The sequence below is a fragment of the Australozyma saopauloensis genome, chromosome 4 (assembly GCF_035610405.1).
Source record: "Australozyma saopauloensis chromosome 4, complete sequence".
Classification (NCBI taxonomy): domain Eukaryota; kingdom Fungi; phylum Ascomycota; class Pichiomycetes; order Serinales; family Metschnikowiaceae; genus Australozyma; species Australozyma saopauloensis.
The window spans coordinates 1,864,598-1,884,714 of NC_086134.1; the positions used below are offsets into that span (position 1 = coordinate 1,864,598).

Consider the following 20,117-nt stretch of genomic DNA (forward strand, 5'->3'; position numbering starts at 1 on the left):
TGTCTCACCACACAATAACACCTCCCACCCACACCAACTACATAATATTCACCTAACACTTACGTCAATCGGCATCTGCACACAGGGGGCCAACTTTTTCGAATGTTGGGAGACAGGGTACGCGCCTGCAGATAGCGCGCACCCGTGCCTCCCGGGAGCCCCAAACTATATCTCTGCCTACTTTCGCTTCCGCCGATTTCTTCTAACGTCGACACTGTAAGTTTCTCAACAACAAAGCTTGCGTGTGTTTCCCGTTGGATTTCCCAATCATATAATTCTATTCTTGCGGTATGTATAATTTGCGGTGCGCCGTTTTGAGGTGTATGGGGCCATAATAGGTGATCTCTCCAAAAGGAGGAGTGACGATGATTTGTGAGTGGAGATGCACTTTTTCGCGTGAAATTTGGTGAAATCGCAATCTTTGGGTATTATTTATTTGGACAGTTTATTTTTTTTTAGAGATTTAGAGATATAGACCCGGGCGCGATGGATCATCGCTTCTGGAAAAAGCCAATCTGGTCGATTCCGACGGAATTGATGGCATACAGAATAGGAGTTTGCTTATCCCGACAAGTCTCTTTGCGAGGAAATACCAATTGAGCCATTGATACACTTTGCTCGACAATTTGACCGTCTTGACTACCCTTCTGTTAATGACCACTGGAACACATTCTGAGTGGCTCACAGTGGCAACTCGGCTCGACTTCCTCCTGAAATGTAGAGATGTACTTGGTTATACGGCAAATTGTGCAAATTCACAAATTTCATTTTCATTGGTCCACATTTAACTCATCCATTTGGTTTGGTGATTCACCATTGCTTCTCACATAATGGCAAACACTCCAATATTCAGAAATTTCATCTCAAGCTCGCTCATACTCAACTCTAAAATGAGCATCAATGTCTTTCCAAAATTCACCCACCACCAGTTTTCATCAGTTTTCCAAAACTCCAAATGCGGCTGGAAAATTTCCCTGCACACGAGCAGTCGTTTTTCCAGAGCTCAAATCCCCCAACCAAATCACCTCCCCTTCAACCACAAGCAACCTCCAGGCAAATGAATGACTAACCTCAGAAAGTTGCAGTTTTTTAACCGGCACCTTCATAGAATCTATCTTTCTGCGTTACGAGCCCCCCTCGTAAATAGACTCCCCAAGAACGGGCTCCTAACGAAACCCTTTTTATCCCGTATTTTCCCCAAGTTCAAATCCCTAATTGCCCCCAAAATGGAAGCCAACTTCTCCAGCCTTCACTCAGAATTACCTTCCCACTTTTTGGGTCTCAACTCCGTCGAAAGAGCAGATGCGGGCCCCGTGACTGACTTTGTCAGAGCGCACGAAGGTCACACCGTCATCACCCGTGTTTTGATCGCCAACAACGGTATCGCCGCCGTCAAAGAAATCAGATCCGTCCGTAAATGGGCTTACGAGACCTTCGGCGATGAGAGAGCCGTCAAATTCGTGGTGATGGCCACTCCAGAAGACATGACCGCCAACGCCGAGTACATCCGTATGGCCGACCAATGTGTCGAGGTCCCGGGCGGAACCAACAACAACAACTACGCCAATGTCGAATTAATTGTAGAGATCGCCGAGAGAATGGACGTCCATGCCGTTTGGGCCGGTTGGGGTCACGCCTCCGAAAACCCAATCTTGCCTGAGATGTTGGCAGCTTCCCACAAGAGAATCATATTCATCGGTCCTCCCGGTAGTGCCATGAGATCATTGGGTGACAAGATTTCCTCGACAATTGTTGCTCAACACGCCAAGGTCCCATGTATTCCATGGTCTGGTACTGGTGTTGACGAGGTTGTGGTCGATACTGCCACCAACCTTGTTTCTGTCGCTGACGATGTTTACGCCCAAGGTTGTTGTACCGGTCCAGCCGATGGTTTGGAGAAAGCTAAAATCATCGGTTTCCCAGTCATGATCAAGGCCTCTGAAGGTGGTGGTGGTAAAGGTATCCGTAAGGTCGACAACGAGAAGGATTTCTTCAACCTTTATAACCAAGCTGCCAACGAGATTCCAGGTTCTCCAATCTTCATCATGAAGTTGGCTGGTGACGCTCGTCACTTGGAGGTCCAATTGTTGGCCGATCAGTACGGTACAAACATTTCTCTTTTCGGAAGAGACTGTTCTGTCCAAAGAAGACATCAAAAGATTATTGAAGAGGCCCCTGTCACAATCGCCAAGAGAGATACTTTCCGCGAGATGGAAAACGCCGCTGTTCGTCTCGGTAAGCTTGTCGGTTACGTTTCCGCTGGTACTGTTGAGTACCTTTACTCTCACTCCGATGACAAATTCTACTTCTTGGAGCTTAATCCCCGTTTGCAGGTCGAGCATCCTACCACCGAGATGGTCACTGGTGTCAACTTGCCTTCTGCTCAACTCCAGATTGCCATGGGTATCCCAATGCACCGTATCAGAGATATCAGATTGATGTACGGTGTGGACCCACATCTGTCAACCTGTATTGACTGGGAGTTCAAGTCCCCAGACGCTGGTTTGACCCAACGTCGTCCTCAACCAAAGGGTCACTGTACTGCTTGTCGTATCACCTCTGAGGACCCAGGTGAAGGTTTCAAGCCTTCCGGTGGTAACCTTCACGAGCTTAACTTCCGTTCTTCCTCGAACGTTTGGGGTTACTTCTCGGTGAACAACACCTCCAGTATCCACAGTTTCTCTGACTCCCAGTTCGGTCATATTTTCGCCTTTGGTGAGAACAGACAAGCTTCCAGAAAGCACATGGTTGTTGCCCTTAAAGAATTGTCCATCAGAGGTGATTTCAGAACCACCGTTGAGTACTTGATTAAACTTTTGGAGACTCCAGACTTCGAGGGTAACACCATCACTACCGGTTGGTTGGATGAGTTGATCAGCAAGAAATTGACTGCTGAGAGACCAGACCCAGTGCTTGCCACTATCTGTGGTGCCGCCATTTTGGCATACTCTCAATCCGCCGAGGACTTAGCAGAGTACACCGCTAACATCCTGAAGGGTCAAGTTCCTCGTTCTTCTGTTCTCAGAACCATTTTCCCAATTGAGTTCATTTACGAGGGTCACAAGTACAAGTTCACCGCCACCAAGTCTAGCCCTGAGCAATACAACTTGTTCTTGAACGGTACCCGTGTTGTCGTTGGTGTTCGTCCTTTGAGTGATGGTGGTGTTTTGTGTGCCGTGAACGGTCTCTCACACACCGTTTACTGGAAGGAGGAGCCATCTGCCACTCGTTTGTCTGTCGATGGTAAGACATGTCTCTTGGAGGTCGAGAATGACCCAACCCAATTGAGAACTCCATCTCCTGGTAAGCTTGTCAAGTACTTGGTTGACAGTGGAGAACACTTGACTGCTGGCCAAGCTTACGCTGAAGTCGAAGTCATGAAGATGTGTATGCCGCTCATCACCCAAGAGTCTGGTGTTGTCCAAAACATCAAGCAACCTGGTTCCACCTTGAACGCTGGTGACATCTTGGCTATTTTGCTGCTTGACGACCCATCTAAGGTGAAGCATGCTTTGCCTTATGAGGGAACCTTGCCAGACATGGGTGAGCCACAAATCCAAGGTACCAAGCCAATCCATCAATTCAACCGTTGTGCTGGTATTCTTGCCAACATTTTGGGTGGCTACGACAACCAAGTGATCATGAAGCAAACCCTCCATGAGATTATTGAGGTCTTGCGCCTGAAGGAGTTGCCATACTCCGAATGGCACTCTTTTATCAGTGCTTTGCACTCTCGTTTGCCAATCAAGTTGGATGAAACCTTGGTTTCTACCGTCGAGAAGACCTTGGCCCGCGATGGTGAGTTCCCTGCCAAGCAGCTTTTGAAGATCCTCAAGAAGGCTGAGCAAGAGAACGCTAAAGACGCTCTCTTCAGCAGTGTTGTCGCACCTTTGGTGGAAATCGCTGAGAAGTACGCCGGTGGTTTGGCTGACCACGAGTTCAAGTACATTGCCTCTCTTATTGAGCAATACTACAATGTCGAGTCTCTCTTTTCCGGTGGAAAGGGTGAGGAAGATGTTTTGTTGCGTCTCCGTGACGAAAACAAGGAGGACTTGCCTCGCGTTGCTAGCGTCGCCCTTTCTCACTCTCGTGTTTCTGCTAAGAACAACTTGATCTTGGCCATCTGTAACATCTACCAGCCAATCTTGCACGAGAGCTCTGCTACAGTTGCAAGCCCTGTCCGTGACGCTCTTCGTCATATCGTTGAGTTGGAGGGACGTGCTACTGCTAAGGTCGCTCTTAAAGCCCGTGAGATCTTGATCCAGTGCAGTCTTCCTTCCATCAAGGAGCGTCTGGACCAGTTGGAGCACATCTTGCGCTCTGCTGTCATGCAAACCGCCTACGGTGAGGTCTACGCTAAGTACAGCGCTCCAAACCTCTCGGTTTTGTCAGACGTTGTCGACTCCAAACACACTGTGTTTGACGTCCTCATGCAATTCTTCCTGCACCCCGACCAATGGGTTGCAATGGCTGCTGCTGAGGTTTACATCAGACGTTCTTACCGTGCTTACTCTTTGGGTCACATGAACTATGACTTCCACGAGTCTGAGAAATTGCCAATCTTGTCCTGGAAATTCCAATTGCCATCTCTTTCCCAGGCCAGTGCCTTGGTCCCAAGAAAGGATCCATCCGGTATGAACCGTGCTGCTTCCGTTTCTGACTTGAGTTTTGTCATGGACACTAGTCCTGGCGCTAACACCAGAACTGGTGTTTTGATTCCAGCCCGTCACTTGGACGATGCCGATGAGATGTTGCTTGCTGCTTTGGAACGTTTGGCTCCAAAGGACACCATCAGCTTTTCTGCTAGTGCTGGTGCTCACGGTCAAGCTGCAGCTGCTCCTGCCAACACCCCAATCAATGTCGTCAACGTTGCTATCTGTAGCACTGAGGGCTATGAGAGTGAGGAGCAAATCTTGACCAAGATCAAGGAGATCATCGAGGAGTCTCAAGACGACTTGAAGAACGCTTGCGTCCGTCGTATCACTTTCGTCTTCGGTACCACTGCTGGTTCTTACCCTAAGTACTACACCTTCACCACTCCAGCTTACACTGAGAACAAGGTCATTCGTCACATTGAGCCAGCTCTTGCCTTCCAGTTGGAGCTCGGAAAGTTGGAGAACTTCGACATCAAGCCAATTTTCACTGACAACAGAAACATCCACGTTTACGAGGCCATTGGTAAGAATGCTCCATCTGACAAGCGTTTCTTCACCAGAGGTATTATCCGTACCGGTGTTATCTCTGAGAAGGTTTCTGTTTCCGAGTACCTTATCGCTGAAAGTAATCGTCTTATGTCTGACATTTTGGATGCCTTGGAGGTTATTGACACCTCGAACTCGGACATGAACCATATTTTCATCAACTTCTCTGCTGTTTTCAACGTTATGCCAGAGGAGGTTGAGGCTGCTTTCGGCTCCTTCTTGGAGAGATTTGGCCGTAGATTGTGGCGTTTGAGAGTCACTGGAGCTGAGATTCGTATCTCTTGTATCGATCCAAGCACCGGTCAACCATTCCCATTGCGTGCCATCATCACCAACGTCTCTGGATATGTTGTCAAGGCTGAGTTGTACATGGAGATCAAAAACACCAAGGGTGATTGGATCTTCAAGTCTATCGGTACCCCAGGTTCTATGCACTTGCGTCCAATCTCCACTCCTTACCCAGAGAAGGAGAGTTTGCAACCAAAGCGTTACAGAGCTCACAACATGGGTACCACCTACGTTTACGATTTCCCAGAGTTGTTCAAGGAGGGTGTGTTGAGTCAATGGAGACAACAGCAAACCGAAGGTACGGAGAATGTTGCTGTCCCAGCCGACTTCTTCAGATCTCGTGAGCTTATCCAAGACGATCACGGGCTTTTGACTCCTTGTGAGAGAGAGCCTGGCTCGAACCGTATTGGTATGGTTGGTTTCTTGATTGATGCCAAGACTCCAGAGTATCCTCGCGGCCGTCAATTCATTGTGATTGCCAACGACATTACTCACAAGATTGGAAGTTTCGGTCCTGATGAGGATGCCTACTTCAACCGCTGTACCGAAATGGCACGCAAGATGGGTATTCCTCGTATCTACTTGTCGGCCAACTCTGGTGCTCGTATTGGTATCGCCGACGAGCTCTTGCCTTACATCAAGGCTGCTTGGAACAACCCGGAGGACCAAGAGCAAGGTTTCAAGTATTTGTACATGACCAACGAGGACTTGGAGCGTTTGGAGGCCTCTGGTCAATCCAAGTCTGTCATCACTGACCGTGTCGTTGAGAACGGTGAGGAACGTCACGTCATCACTGCTGTCATTGGTATGGAAGATGGCTTGGGTGTCGAGTGTTTGAAGGGTTCTGGTCTTATTGCAGGTGCTACCCTGCGTGCTTACAAGGACATCTTCACTGTTACCCTTGTCACTTGTAGATCTGTCGGTATCGGTGCCTACCTTGTTCGTTTGGGTCAACGTGCCATTCAAATTGAGGGCCAACCTATCATTTTGACAGGTGCTCCTGCTATCAACAAGCTTTTGGGTCGTGAGGTCTACTCGCTGAACTTGCAATTGGGTGGTACCCAAATTATGTACCGTAACGGTGTCTCCCACTTGACTGCTTCCGATGACTTTGCTGGTATCCAGGCTATCTTGAACTGGATTTCCTACGTCCCTGCCAAGCGTGATGCTCCAATCCCAATCTTGAACAGCAACGATCCATGGGATCGTGACGTTGAGTACAAGCCTACCAAGGATGTTGCTTATGATGTCCGCTGGATGATTGAGGGTAGACAATTGCCTCACAGTGACGATGCTCCTAACGGCGGCTTCGAGCCAGGTCTTTTCGACAAGGACTCCTTCCAGGAGACTTTGTCTGGATGGGCTCGTGGTGTTGTTGTTGGACGTGCTCGTCTTGGTGGTATCCCAATCGGTGTTATCGGTGTTGAGACCAGGGCTGTTGACAACCTTGTTCCAGCTGATCCAGCTAACCCAGACTCCACCGAGCAGACCATTCAAGAGGCTGGTCAAGTTTGGTACCCTAACTCTGCCTTCAAGACTGCTCAAGCCATTAACGACTTCAACTACGGTGAGCAATTGCCACTTATGATCTTGGCTAACTGGAGAGGTTTCTCTGGTGGTCAGAAGGATATGTACAACGAAGTCTTGAAGTACGGATCCTTTATCGTTGATGCTTTGGTCGACTTCAAGCAACCAATTTTCACATACATTCCTCCACATGGTGAGTTGCGTGGTGGTTCTTGGGTCGTCGTTGACCCTACCATCAATAGCGATATGATGGAGATGTACGCAGATGTGGAGAGTCGTGCAGGTGTTTTGGAACCAGAGGGAATGGTCGGTATCAAGTTCAGACGTGACAAGTTGATTGCCGCTATGGAGAGATTGGACCCAGTCTACAAGGAGCTCAAGGAACAGAGCAAGAAGGATAAGGAGAGTGGAGAGGACGGCACCAAGACTCTCGCCAAGTTGCAAGAGCGCGAGAAGCAATTGATGCCTGTCTACCAGCAAATTTCTGTTCAATTTGCTGACTTGCACGATCGTTCCGGTAGAATGGTGGCTAAGGGTGTCATTACCAAGGAGATCCAATGGCGCGATGCCCGTCGTTTCTTCTTCTGGAGATTGCGTCGTCGTCTTAACGAAGAGTATCTTTTCAAGAAGATTGGCTCGATCGCAGAGAAGAGCCGTTTGGAGAAGGTTGCAAGACTTAAGTCTTGGATGCCTTCTGTGGACTACGACAATGATGAAGCTGTCAGTTTATTCATTGAAGGCAATCACACCAAGTTGCAAGAGAAGATTGATGAGTTGTCTGTTGAGAAACGCAGACAAGAGTTGCACTCTTTGCTTGGCAAGGACAAGCAAGGTGCTGAGATGGCCATTAAGGAGTATTTGGCCGGCTTGAGTGAGGAGGAGAGAAGCGCTTACTTCAAGTAAATGATGAAAATGGGACTTTTTACGCTGCTTGACAGCACACACTTTATAATTTGAGAACATTAGGATACTTTTGATTCCAGTATTGTTGTTGGTACTGGAGTTAATACATATTTATCGTAACCATTTGTAGTATTCATATTCGTATGATATGTACTCTTTTTATGGCTGAGCCAATAAATTTTGATCAACAGCCTTCTCAGAGCTTTCTATACGCTTCATTATTGCTAATCTATTTCTGAATCCAAAAGCTTAAACAACGCGCCAAGCACTCTGGAAGTATCAGCCCTCAATCCACTATGGAAGTGGTCGCTGCTTATGTACTGCCTCAAATTACCATTCTCTTGGAACACTTTCTTTGTCTCCATAGTCAATTCGAAATCCACGTACTGGTCATAATAGTAAGTAGCTGCCACGATAGGGACCTCATCAAAAGTAATACGAGAAAGCTTTTCCGTATCGTATAGTTCCGACCACAGTTCAAAAGTGTGTAAATCATACCCCAATTGCTTAATCTTGCGTAGCTCGGTGTAATCGTCGAACATCAGTTTATAAACCATCTCTCCCGTAAAGAAAACTGGCTCGGAACCCCTAAGCAAGCTTGGCGTTACAACGAAATTCTCGTTGCCAACGGAGTATCTGAGTCGATCGGCGGCCCAGCGCGTAGCGCCTTGTGTAGGGCCATTGCAGTAGATTGCCTCCTGAAACAACGCGTAGAGGATATTTGTATCGAAATTGTGTTCTGCCTCGACTTTATGTAAAACAGAGTACGTTGGTTTCCCGATGGTCTCAAGAGCTTCGGAAAACTCCACCACAAGCTGGTGAATAGCATCGGTGCCACCAGTGGCTCCGAAACGAATTCCCAACTGCTGGAATCTTTCAGGTGACAACACTCCACCAGCTGGCAAGTGCACAGTGTTTGAGGAGAGATATTCAATAATTTTTTTCACACGATTGACGTCTTGCGGATACTTGCGGTAGTAGTGAACATTGCGCTCCTTGGTACGTTTGTACGTTTGTTCGTACACTCTATCAGCACTTTGGACGATCGGCGGCACACCACCGGTGATGAGCACCGCTTCCAAGGACTCATGGTACATGGATAAGTAAGTAAAGGCACAGAAGCCGCCATATGATTGGCCCAACAACAGCCATTTCTTCTCCTTCAAAAGCGCCCGGCGTAAAACCTCCATATCACGAACGATACTATCTGCTCTGAAATGAAGAATGTACTCGAACATTTTGGCGTTCTTGGCTTCCTCGCTCGTTGCATCCAGAGCAGCGGCAAGCAAAGTGTCTACTTCTAAAGGCGAACTAAGCCCAGTTCCTCTCTGATCATAGTAAATAATCTGATACCCTTTTTCTACGAGATATCCTGTAATGCTAGAGCAGCTCAATGGCACCGCACAAGGAAATCCAGGTCCACCTTGACAATACGCAATAGGCTTAGGTTCCGCAGGGAACGTCACCTCCGTATCAATGCTGGTGTGAAGCTTCTTGTCATATTTTTGTGTGACATTAGCAACGATTTTGATGGCCAGCAGTTTCGCCGAAGAATAGTCCAACGGAACGCTCAATTGGATTCTTTGGTTGAGTAGTCCATCGACCACAAAAGCGTCAATTACAGTGTAATCTTCAATTCCTTTCATTTTTATGGAATCGACCAAGTTTGCACCAGAAGTCTGTGGTGGCCTGTATGTCATTTCTGTATCTAGTGCTAGAGTAGCAGCGGATTTGTCCATTAAGTAGTTGTAGGAGCCATACGAGTGAATGGCACTTCGGGTGGATTTTCTGGTACAGAACAAAAAGGCCACTAGATTTGGAAATAGAAACGAGGAACATTAATGAGGTAAATGGTAGTTTCTTGTGGCCTGAGACTTGTTTAGCGGGCAATCAATTGTGCTTGTCGTTGTGTTTCTCAAACCTTCGTCATGAAATGATTTGGAGATAAGTAAAAGTGACTCAATTTGATATTTGAGAGAATAATTCATGGATTGAGTTCGGCTTGGCGGCATAAAACCGCCTAGGTCATGCGGTGAACGCTCTGCTTGTTCAATGTGTTGAAAGAAAGAAGGTGTATCATTGCAGAATGAAAACAAAAAGAACTATACTATAGGCAATTTTTTTCAATACAGACTAAAAAAATACTTGTCTAAGGTGTGTGAGTCAATGACTGTGTGGACTGTCTTGGACCTGTAGTCAAATGTTGAATACAGAAGAACAAACTCAAACTCCAACATATCAAGAAGCAGATCCATCCACTACTATTTACGATAAAATCAAATTACAAAAATGAATCTATCAATTGTATCATACATTTTTAGTATTAGGATCTGGTCGGTTTGCTTCTGACTTGTGAACTGTAATGAAATCACGACTCTTTATCTCGATAAGCCTAATTGTCAGTTTGTGGTGCACTACTTACGGCCAATATTTTGTTCTTCTCAAAGACAAACAAACTTTGGATAGTTTCATCTCTTACGATGAGACCTATCCCGATTCGGAGCGGGTCCTGCCATATATCCAAGAGTCATACAATATTGGCGATTCGTTGATAATTTCTGGAGAGTTCCCTGAAAAGGCACTAAAGAGACTTCGGCGGTGCCCTATGGTTTCTGAGCTAACTGCAGATATCACCTTTCAAGCCTTTGAATTGATGGAGCAAGACGATGCACCACGACACTTGGTATCTCTCTCGAATTACTATGGCCACGGTGATCATAGAAATTCATACTACTATGACAATGATGTAAATGGTAAAGGAGTCAACGTTTACGTCATTGATGGTGGAATTGATCGCCAAGGTCGACAATTCTCAGGCCGTATATTAGCAGGAGTCGACTTCACCAATAACACTCAGGGAACCACAGATGTGCATGGCCATGGCACACACGTAGCAGGAATCATTGGCTCGAAAACTTTTGGTGTCGCAAAAGATGCAGATCTTATTATTCTCAAAGTGTTGGATAGTCAGGGTCAAGGAAGCTTGGGCCTGATAGTATCGGCGCTTGAGTTTGCAGTCAATCATCATCGCCAATCGGGCATTCCTGGAGTAGCCAACTTGAGCTTGGGGGCTCCCTACAGCACATTGATTAATCGTGTTGTCGATTCAGTTTCTAGAGCGGGATTGGTGGTGGTGGTGGCAGCAGGCAACGCCGCCCAAAACGCATGTAACGTGCTGCCAGCTAGCGCGAAGTCTGCAATCACCGTCGGAGCCATTGATGATAGGACAAATAGAATCGCCGAATTTTCGAATTGGGGCTCTTGTGTGGACATTTTCGCCAGTGGTGTGGACGTTGCCAGTGTGAGTGCTAAGAAGCTGAAGCTGCAAAAGCTTCTGAAACTGCTGCGACAAGGGTTACATGTATATTCAGGAACGTCAATGGCGGCGCCGGTTGTCGCCGGATTGATAGCCAATTTCTTGAGCATGGGCATATCTCCTGACTCAGTCAAGAACCATATGTTGGAGCTAGCCATTGATGGAAGTATACCACGGGATGATATTATTGCCAGACCAAACACGCCAAATTTGGTGGCATATAATGGGTTAGATCCTGAAGATCTGGATGGAGAGTCTGAAAGTGAATCAGATAATGATACATAATCATAGTATGTTGCGAAAAATTGCCTAATTAGGTCATATAGTAGATAACCAGGACTCCCTTGTCTCCTGCACAATGTGATCTCAGCCATTTCGATTGAGAAACAAATAAACGCATTCGAGTATCAAGTAGAAACTTGAAACCACAATGGAAAAATTTCGAAAACCTCTCTTGAAACCGAAAATAGGGGAATCATCGCCTGGATCTCTTTCTCGCCCAACCGATACGCCTGAGAGTGGTGATGAATTCTATGAACCAGCTCAGGAAAATGCATTTCTCGGGGGCGACAGAACACCGTTTTTTTCAGAAGGTAGTCGATACTCTGCCGCCGAGGCCGCTCATTCGTCTCCCAATTTTCGCAGCTCCAAATACCCAGAATTGATGGAACTGGAGGCATTTTCAGCATGGAAGCAGAGCGAGGGAGCCACTTTGCCAGCGTCGGAGATCAAAAAGATCATGATGAAGCTTCAAAAAGTCTTTGGATTCCAGGAAGATAGTGTGCGCAATATCTATGAGTATCTCATGACTCAACTCGATTCAAGGGCTCTGAGAATGGGCCCTGCAAACGCTCTTCGTACCCTCCATGCGGACTACATCGGGGGAGCTAACTCCAACTACCGGAAATGGTATTTTTCAACTAAAATGGATATGGAAGATCCCGTGAACCGCTTTGTTGGAGGAAAGGGAATGCGCCGGGGCGCAAACGAAGAAAACGAATTGCTTGATTCGGAGGAGCATTGGAATAAAGCAATGGTTCGGCTCAGTGAAACTGATTACATCGTTGATATCGCGTTGTACCTCTTGATCTGGGGCGAAGCCAACAATCTCCGTTTTATGCCCGAATGTGTTTGCTTCATTTACAAATGCTGCATCGATTATTATAGAGGAAATCTGCACCAAACAAGCGTCTCGAAACCATTTTTGGACCACATAATCACACCCATCTACCTCGTCTTGAGACAGCAGTCTTACTCCATCTCAGAGGGAAAATTGACTCACATTGACAAGGATCACTCGTCTATCATTGGCTATGATGATATGAATCAATTGTTCTGGCACAGAGAGGGCATTTCGAAAATTAAGGTGTACGGAGAACAGGGTAGCCAATCTATCCTTGAAATTCAACGGCATGAGCGCTACGAAGCCCTTGGTTTTGTTCGTTGGGGAAACGTTTTCCTGAAAACGTTTCGGGAAACCCGTTCGTGGATGCATGTCATAGTGAATTTCAGCCGTGTCTTACATGTCCACCTAGCAGTATTCTGGATTTTTACCTCCTTCCATTCTTACCCATTGTACACGTCAAAATATGATGTTCAATTTGACAACAAACCCTCGACTCAAGTCCGACTTACCGTTATGGCTTTGGCAGGAGCTCTTCTTGCAATCGTCTCTCTCTTTGCATCATTCTTTGAAGCTCACTATGCGCCTCGCAGATGGCCCGGCTCATACCCAATTGTCTGGCGTATTCTCTGTCTTGTTCTTTTATTGGCCCTCAATGTAACTCCGACCATACTCATTTTTGCATTGAGACTTACTAGAGTCGGCGACAAAATGGGTATGTTGATTTCAGTAATTCATGTGATTCTTGGGGGAGTGACCACCCTTTATCTTCTGTTTAGGCAACCTGTTCGATTGTTTGGGTCGAGAATGAAAGGACTCAGACTGGAATTGTCATCTCAAAATTTCATGAGCAGCTTCCATCGCTTATCAGATACTGGTGAGCTAGTTTCTATCTGCTTATGGCTCTGTGTCTTCAGTCTGAAGTTTGTCGAGTCATACTTTTTCCTTTCTTTGCCCCTAAAAATTCCAATCAAGCAGCTTAGTACCATGCGATCTCAGTGCCTTGGTGATAGATGGTTTGGTTCAACCGTTTGTCAGCTTCAACCGTTAATAGTCCTCTTGCTTGTCTACTCTCTAGAGCTTGTGTTGTTCTTGCTTGATACATACCTTTGGTATGTCATCTGGAATGCAGCATTTTCAGTCTTCAGAGCTTTACGTATTGGCACATCCATTTGGACTCCTTGGCGAAATGTATTTGCAAGGTTGCCAAAACGTATGTCCTCCCGTCTTCTCGTTGCCGCACCACATGGAAAAGCTCAGAAACTTGCATCTGTGGCTGAATTATGGAATCTGATCATAATAGCGATGTATCGAGACCATTTCATATCTATCGAGCAGGTTAACAAGTTGGTATACCCTCTGGATCCCGATGATCAGATACTTGAGCCAGCTTTCTTCATTGCCCAAGAAGACAGTAACGATAGTCTGTCTATTTTGATAGCAGGATCAGAAGCTCAAAGACGTATTGCTTTCTTTGCCCAATCTCTTACACTCTCGTTGCCCGATGTTCGTGAAGTTGACACATTGCCTAGTTTTTCTGTGCTCATTCCTCATTACAGCGAGAAAATCCTTTTGCTGTTGAAAGAGATAGTGCAAGAAGGTGATAAATATTCACACATGACATTGCTTGAGTACCTTAAACTGTTGTATCCCCAAGAGTGGGAGAACTTCATGCAAGATACTGCTAAGATGGCAAAAGAGGAATTCGAAGAGGGCGACGAAACAAACTCTGCATTCATTGATTCCTTGGTCTTAAAGGATGAGTCTCCAATGTATGTATTGAGGACTAGGGTTTGGGCACTGCTTCGAGCTCAAACCCTCTATAGGACTGTTTTGGGATTCATGAATTATCAGCGTGCCATTAAAATTTTGTACAACATTGAACATAATGGCAAAGATAATAGCACGAGCACTGAAAGTCACTTCAAAAGCCTTCATCAGCAGGCGTGTCGAAAGGTTCGTATTGTGGTAGCCATGCAACGGTACAAAGACTTCTCTCCTGAAGAGCATGAATGTACAGAGATACTACTTTCGACACACCCTGAGGTAAAGATTGCATACATTGACCAGGATTTTGATATTGAAAAGCAAGAGATTGTTTACTACTCTTGTCTTATCGATGGTACTTGTGCTAAGAGAGCCGGCAGAGGCAGATACCCAAAGTTCCGTATAAAATTATCGGGATATCCAATTTTAGGAGATGGAAAAGCTGATAATCAAAACTTGGCATTGATATTTTGTCGCGGAGAGTATTTGCAACTCATCGACGCCAATCAAGACAACTATCTTGAGGAATGCCTCAAAATCAGAAGCGTGTTGGCTGAGTTTGAAGAGCAGCAAATGCAAGATCCATATGATTCGTCTTCTAAGAAACGGATTCCTGTAGCAATTGTCGGGACAAGAGAATACATCTTTTCCGAAAACACTGGGATCCTAGGAGATATTGCCGCAGGAAAAGAGCAAACTTTTGGAACCCTCTTCGCACGCACGCTTGCCCAGATAGGTGGAAAGCTTCATTATGGTCATCCTGATTTCCTCAATTCTGTTTTTATGACAACAAGAGGAGGCGTCTCCAAGGCACAAAAGGGTTTGCATTTGAATGAAGATATCTATGCTGGAATGACAGCACTTATTCGTGGTGGCAGGATTAAGCATTGTGAATACATGCAATGTGGAAAAGGCAGAGATCTAGGATTCACTTCAATCCTGAACTTCATTACAAAGATTGGCGCCGGTATGGGTGAGCAAATCTTGTCTCGAGAGTATTATTTCTTAGGAACGCAATTACGACTTGACCGTTTGCTTCTGTTCTACTATGCTCATCTCGGCTTCCACTTGAATAACTACTTCATCATCCTTTCGATCCAACTTTTCCTTTTGACTGGTATCAATGTGGCAGCGCTTACCAAAGAGTCCATCATATGCGAATATGATGCTTCACTGCCAAACTCTTACCCAAAAAACCCACCAAACTGCAAGGATTTGATTCCTTTGGTTGTATGGTTGGAAAAAACTGTGTGGTCAATATTCCTCGTCTTCATACTCTCACTTGTACCTCTTGCTGTCCACGAAGTGAGTGAAAGAGGACTTGTCAAGGCTATTACACGTACTTCCAAACATGTATTGTCATTGTCTCCCTTATTCGAAGTCTTTGTTTGCCGAATCTATGCGCAATCTTTAGGAAATGATATAGCCATTGGAGGTGCTCAGTATATTGCCACAGGAAGAGGATTTGCAACCACAAGATCTAATTTTGTGGATCTTTACACCAGATTCGGTCACGAGCTGATCACTTTTGGCGCACTTCTCATTCTTTATGTCATATACTTGTCCCTTAGCATATGGCTGTATGCGTACATATTTTTCTGGATCACAATATCTGGATTCTTGTTTGCCCCATTTGTCTTCAATCCGGGACAGTTTTCCGCGACCCGCTTCTTTGTCGACTACGTATCCTTCATTAGATGGCTCTATTCCGGAAATAGAACAAACACTCCAGAAACATGGATAGAGTTCACAAAAATAGAGAGGAGCAGACTCACGGGTGTCAAGCTGAAAATTTTGTATGGATCGGGCAAAGTCAAGCATACAAACTTCGTACGTCCTTCCCGAGTTAACGTTTTACTCTCGAAAACCCTACCCAAGATAATAAGTGGATTGTTTGTCGCCTTGGCATACTTATTTGCAAATAGTCAAAACGAGTCTGCATCAGGAAGGCCATCGCAAGCAGCGACTAGAATTGCAATCATTGCACTCGCACCACTCTGCTTGAATATGGCTCTTATGGTTGTCGTTTTTGTTTTCAACATCGTTTTTGGGTGGATTCTATCGATTTTCATCTCTATATATCCAGCCTTCATTGCTGCAGTTGCAAGGACTTTGTCGATATTGATACACTTTGTATCATTGATGTATCTCTGGCAGTTCCAGAACTATCACTTCGCGCAGACTATATTGGGAGTTGCCCTCACATGTGTGATCCAAGATTTGATTATGGAATTATTGACTATCTTAATGCTAAGTCGAGAAGTCATGGATCAGCGACCCAATCATGCATGGTGGTCCGGTCAATGGATCAAAGCTGGTCTAAGCTGGAGAACATTGACTCAGCCATGGAGAGAATTCATCTGCAAGGTCACTGAACAGACGCAATTTGCAATGGACTTCGTCACTGGCCACCTAGTGTTTTTTGCGCAAACACCATTGCTTATTATCCCGTTTATTAACACATGGCACACAGTAATGTTGATGTGGATTAAGCCAAATACGCATTTACGGCAACAACCACCTCGAGCAAAGGTATCAAAAGGCAATGTTGTATTTTGTGGATTTGTTTACATTTCAGCCTTGATCTGCTTTGCATTGCTCGTTGCGCTGGTGGCGCTCATCCCCATTATCAATTGGCCCGCTTTAGATATTCTCATTCCTCCAGTATTGAAGCCGCTCATGCAACCCATCCAACGGGCGGGCCCAATCATCAAAGGGTTAAGGAAAGAGTTGTTCATAAAGTCGAGAGCTCAAAGTGTCTAGTAAGTTGTGTGTGGAGAGGTATGCTTTCAACCTACGTAAAAGTAGAGAATCGCACATAAGTAGTGTCAACTCGAATCTAGGAATATCTGGCAAAAGCAGTAGTTTTGAGAGTAAGAGTTTGGTTGTAGTGTTCGGAGGTTCACGGATAAGCTGTTTGAGAAAAGCCTCGAACATCTCAGTGCTTAACCCAGTGACGGTGAGTAAGTCAATGAAGTCATTCTCGCTCAAAAATGCTAAAGAATCAATCAATTGAAGTCTGTCCTCGTCACAGAGCCTATTTATATCGAGGATACATTGTTTCAAGCGACTTTGCAGTTTCTCATCCGTAGGCCTATGATCCTCAGGGTGGATTAATTCCGACGCAATACCAGCAGGCCCCCCGAAAAGCTCTTCTGCTGCTCTTTGTGCCTCAAGCAGTTCTTCGTGAGCATTTGAGTAGTTTGATTGGAATGATCCTTCAACTATGGATCTGTATTTTAAAGGAAGGGTATCTACAACCTCGAGAGGGATACGAACCTCATTTTCAAGACGAACCTTTTTCAATTTCGGCAACGATGACTGCTCGAGTGCATTTTGGGCCTCTTTATTATTGGGATCAAGGGCAAGAACCCTCTCAAAGCATGAAATTGCCAGCCCGGAGTCTCCAATAGCTTGTAAGGCCACGCCTTTACGAAATAGAAGCTTGATTTCTATTTTGACGGTAGAGTTCTGTCGAAGGCCCAACTCGGCATCAGTGAGTGCCTTTTGCCATTCGCTTAGTTTGATCCAGCATTGAGCACGATTGGAAAGTAAGACGGGATCTGGTCCAAACTGGTCAATTGCGTTGGTGTAATGCTTTGCTGCTTTGGAAAAGTCGCCAGCAACGAAAGATTTGTTACCTATTGCCTTCAATTCAGGTAGTGTGCTCATGGTTACCTGGGTGATGGATATCAGGTCTATTTGAAAAATTAGTAGTCAATAAAATATCATATACATAGGACCATTTCTAACTATGGATCTTCAAATATTTCTTTTTCCAAAAACTATAATGGAATACTCGCTCTCACTAAATCGTCAACCAAACAGACAAGAATGGTTCCAAAACCATATAATTATCAGCGCAATTTCATTCCTCAAGGAAGCGCAAGTGGTTTAGTGGTAAAATCCAACGTTGCCATCGTTGGGCCCCCGGTTCGATTCCGGGCTTGCGCATCTTTTTTAGTTTTTGTAGAGTATCTTCTTTGCATTTACAAGTTCGCGGTTAATGTAAATTGGGATCAGAGTTTGTTTTGGTCCTGATTGACTGGTCATTGACGTTCAATTATTCAACACGATTGAAAACCCTCGTACGATTCAATTTTGGAATAATTTTTCGATATTGTCATTTGTTCTGAATTTCATATTGTTCCATTTCTAATTTCTTCAATATTTTTTCAATCTTGGCTGTGCATCTCACGTTATTAACTGTATGCGATAACAGATCACTCAGCACACTTTGAGGTCTCTTCTCAATGCAAGAATTGGAAGATGAGGTCGAGGCCATTGACGCCATCTTCCCTGGATCAACAAAAGTCGAAGCAGAAGGAATTCTCTCTCTAAGCATTCCAAATCATGAAGATCTTACCATTCAATTGGCAGTTCCACAGAAGTATCCAGACGAGAAGCCGTCGCTCGTACAGGTTGTAATACATTCTTCGAAATATCTCGATGCATCGTATTTGGAGAAAAATGTCTCGGAAATTCTAGACTCTGTCTATGTCCCAGGCGATGTGGTGCTTTTTGAGTTGATTGGAGAACTACAGCAGTTCTTAGATCATTTGGATGAGAACCATAATGAGGAAATGAAGAAGGCTGCGGCACTTAAAGAATTGGACCTCGAGATGAGGACCCTAGAGCTAAAAGAGGCAGCCAGAACTGTGCTCAACAACACAGCTAAAGTAGAGCAGGATGAGTCTCGTATTCAAACCACATCTCTGACAAGCAATAAGCAATCACTGAAAAATTCTAGTCCTGCTCCTGAAGACTATACAGCTGGCTGGATCAAGTCTGACCCTGTCGTTGACCGTGGGTCCACGTTCATAGCATTTGCTCGAGAAGTGCACTCGGTTGAAGAAGCCAGAGACTTGCTTGCGTCATTGCTTTGCGACCGTAAAATTGCCAGATCGGCGCACAACATGAACACCTGGCGAATCAAGGGTGATAATGGTGTCAGTTATCAAGACTGTGACGACGACGGAGAAACTGCAGCAGGGCTGCGTATGCTTCACTTACTAACAGTATGTTTGAAAATTACTATAAGTTTATTGCATGATTTTACTAACTTCAGATTATGGATGTTTGGAACGTGATCGTGGTTGTGAGTAGGTGGTTTGGTGGAACACATCTAGGACCAGACCGCTTCAAACACATCAACTCTGCTACAAGAGATGTGTTGATTAAGGGAGACTTCTATACTGATAAGAAGAAGCGCTAGTGCCTGATAAGGCCAAAGAGTTCTCCTGACTGCCATGCTGCGCCATCATTTGGCTAGGAAATCTCACTGTTGAAGGAATGTACAAGAGCGATAACAGCAGCAAAGCACCACGCCTAGCGTACAGAGCATATCTATAGAACAATCGCTGTGGTATACATCTATTATTTTTTTCTATTAAATGCTGACTGTGCTCTCCAAGGATCTTTTGCTTGGTATTCAGCTTTTACTGAGCATACACCCAGAAATCAGGTTTTCAAAGAAAATCTTTCATGAAAATTCCTCCATACGCTCTTCAGATAGGAGAGGACTCAAATAAATACGACAATGGAAAGATGAACGTTTGCAAGCTGTAGCAGGGAAATCATTGATTACTTCTTTGAATTCTCTCAAGTGCGTTAATGCGTACTCACGCCTGATCTTGACAACATGCGACACGTCTGCGAGATGGTTAGCATAGTACACTGTACATTCTCCAAGCCAATCGTAAAACTAACGAGCCAAACCCTCAACTTTTGTAAGAAGTAGTCAAACATGGCAAATTGAGCACTTAGCGGCGCAATGAATCTAGTTTTGAGATCCAGATTTCTGGTGTTGGTGGTGTTGGTGGTTCATCGTTAATAAGCTCGTTCTTCAATTGTTTCAACTGGCGGAATGCCCTCACTTCCCAGACTTGATACGTATGAATGATTCGTTTAAGATTCATCAACGAATTTTTTGAGAACTGACTGTATGCTCATGAAAAGGTTGAGGAGTCAAGCCTGTGTTTCAACAAGTGTT

General features: G+C 45.2%; 6 protein-coding genes and 1 non-coding gene across 7 annotated transcripts; 5 read left to right on the top strand and 2 right to left on the bottom strand.

Annotated features, from left to right (window-relative positions):
- Nucleotides 1-1,061: 1,061 nt before the first annotated feature.
- PUMCH_003849 (uncharacterized protein) lies at nucleotides 1,062-7,919 on the top strand (the record flags this gene model as incomplete). The annotated part of the gene is made up of 1 exon (XM_063022806.1): nucleotides 1,062-7,919. The coding sequence occupies one exon, from the start codon at nucleotides 1,062-1,064 to the stop codon at nucleotides 7,917-7,919; it is 6,858 nt and encodes a 2,285-aa protein (XP_062878876.1).
- A 224-nt stretch (nucleotides 7,920-8,143) lies between these two features.
- Nucleotides 8,144-9,658, bottom strand: PUMCH_003850 (uncharacterized protein; the record flags this gene model as incomplete). The annotated part of the gene is made up of 1 exon (XM_063022807.1): nucleotides 8,144-9,658. One exon carries the CDS (start codon nucleotides 9,656-9,658, stop codon nucleotides 8,144-8,146), a length of 1,515 nt encoding a protein of 504 aa, XP_062878877.1.
- A 623-nt stretch (nucleotides 9,659-10,281) lies between these two features.
- PUMCH_003851 (uncharacterized protein) lies at nucleotides 10,282-11,520 on the top strand (the record flags this gene model as incomplete). Its single annotated transcript, XM_063022808.1, has 1 exon — nucleotides 10,282-11,520. The coding sequence occupies one exon, from the start codon at nucleotides 10,282-10,284 to the stop codon at nucleotides 11,518-11,520; it is 1,239 nt and encodes a 412-aa protein (XP_062878878.1).
- Nucleotides 11,521-11,665: 145 nt separating this feature from the next.
- Nucleotides 11,666-16,888, top strand: PUMCH_003852 (uncharacterized protein; the record flags this gene model as incomplete). Its single annotated transcript, XM_063022809.1, has 1 exon — nucleotides 11,666-16,888. One exon carries the CDS (start codon nucleotides 11,666-11,668, stop codon nucleotides 16,886-16,888), a length of 5,223 nt encoding a protein of 1,740 aa, XP_062878879.1.
- Nucleotides 16,844-17,797, bottom strand: PUMCH_003853 (uncharacterized protein; the record flags this gene model as incomplete). Its single annotated transcript, XM_063022810.1, has 1 exon — nucleotides 16,844-17,797. The coding sequence occupies one exon, from the start codon at nucleotides 17,795-17,797 to the stop codon at nucleotides 16,844-16,846; it is 954 nt and encodes a 317-aa protein (XP_062878880.1).
- A 211-nt stretch (nucleotides 17,798-18,008) lies between these two features.
- On the top strand, nucleotides 18,009-18,079 carry PUMCH_003854. Its single transcript has one exon. It is a non-coding gene; the product is annotated as a tRNA-Gly (tRNA).
- Nucleotides 18,080-18,378: 299 nt separating this feature from the next.
- PUMCH_003855 (uncharacterized protein) lies at nucleotides 18,379-19,215 on the top strand (the record flags this gene model as incomplete). Its single annotated transcript, XM_063022811.1, has 1 exon — nucleotides 18,379-19,215. One exon carries the CDS (start codon nucleotides 18,379-18,381, stop codon nucleotides 19,213-19,215), a length of 837 nt encoding a protein of 278 aa, XP_062878881.1.
- Nucleotides 19,216-20,117: the final 902 nt, after the last annotated feature.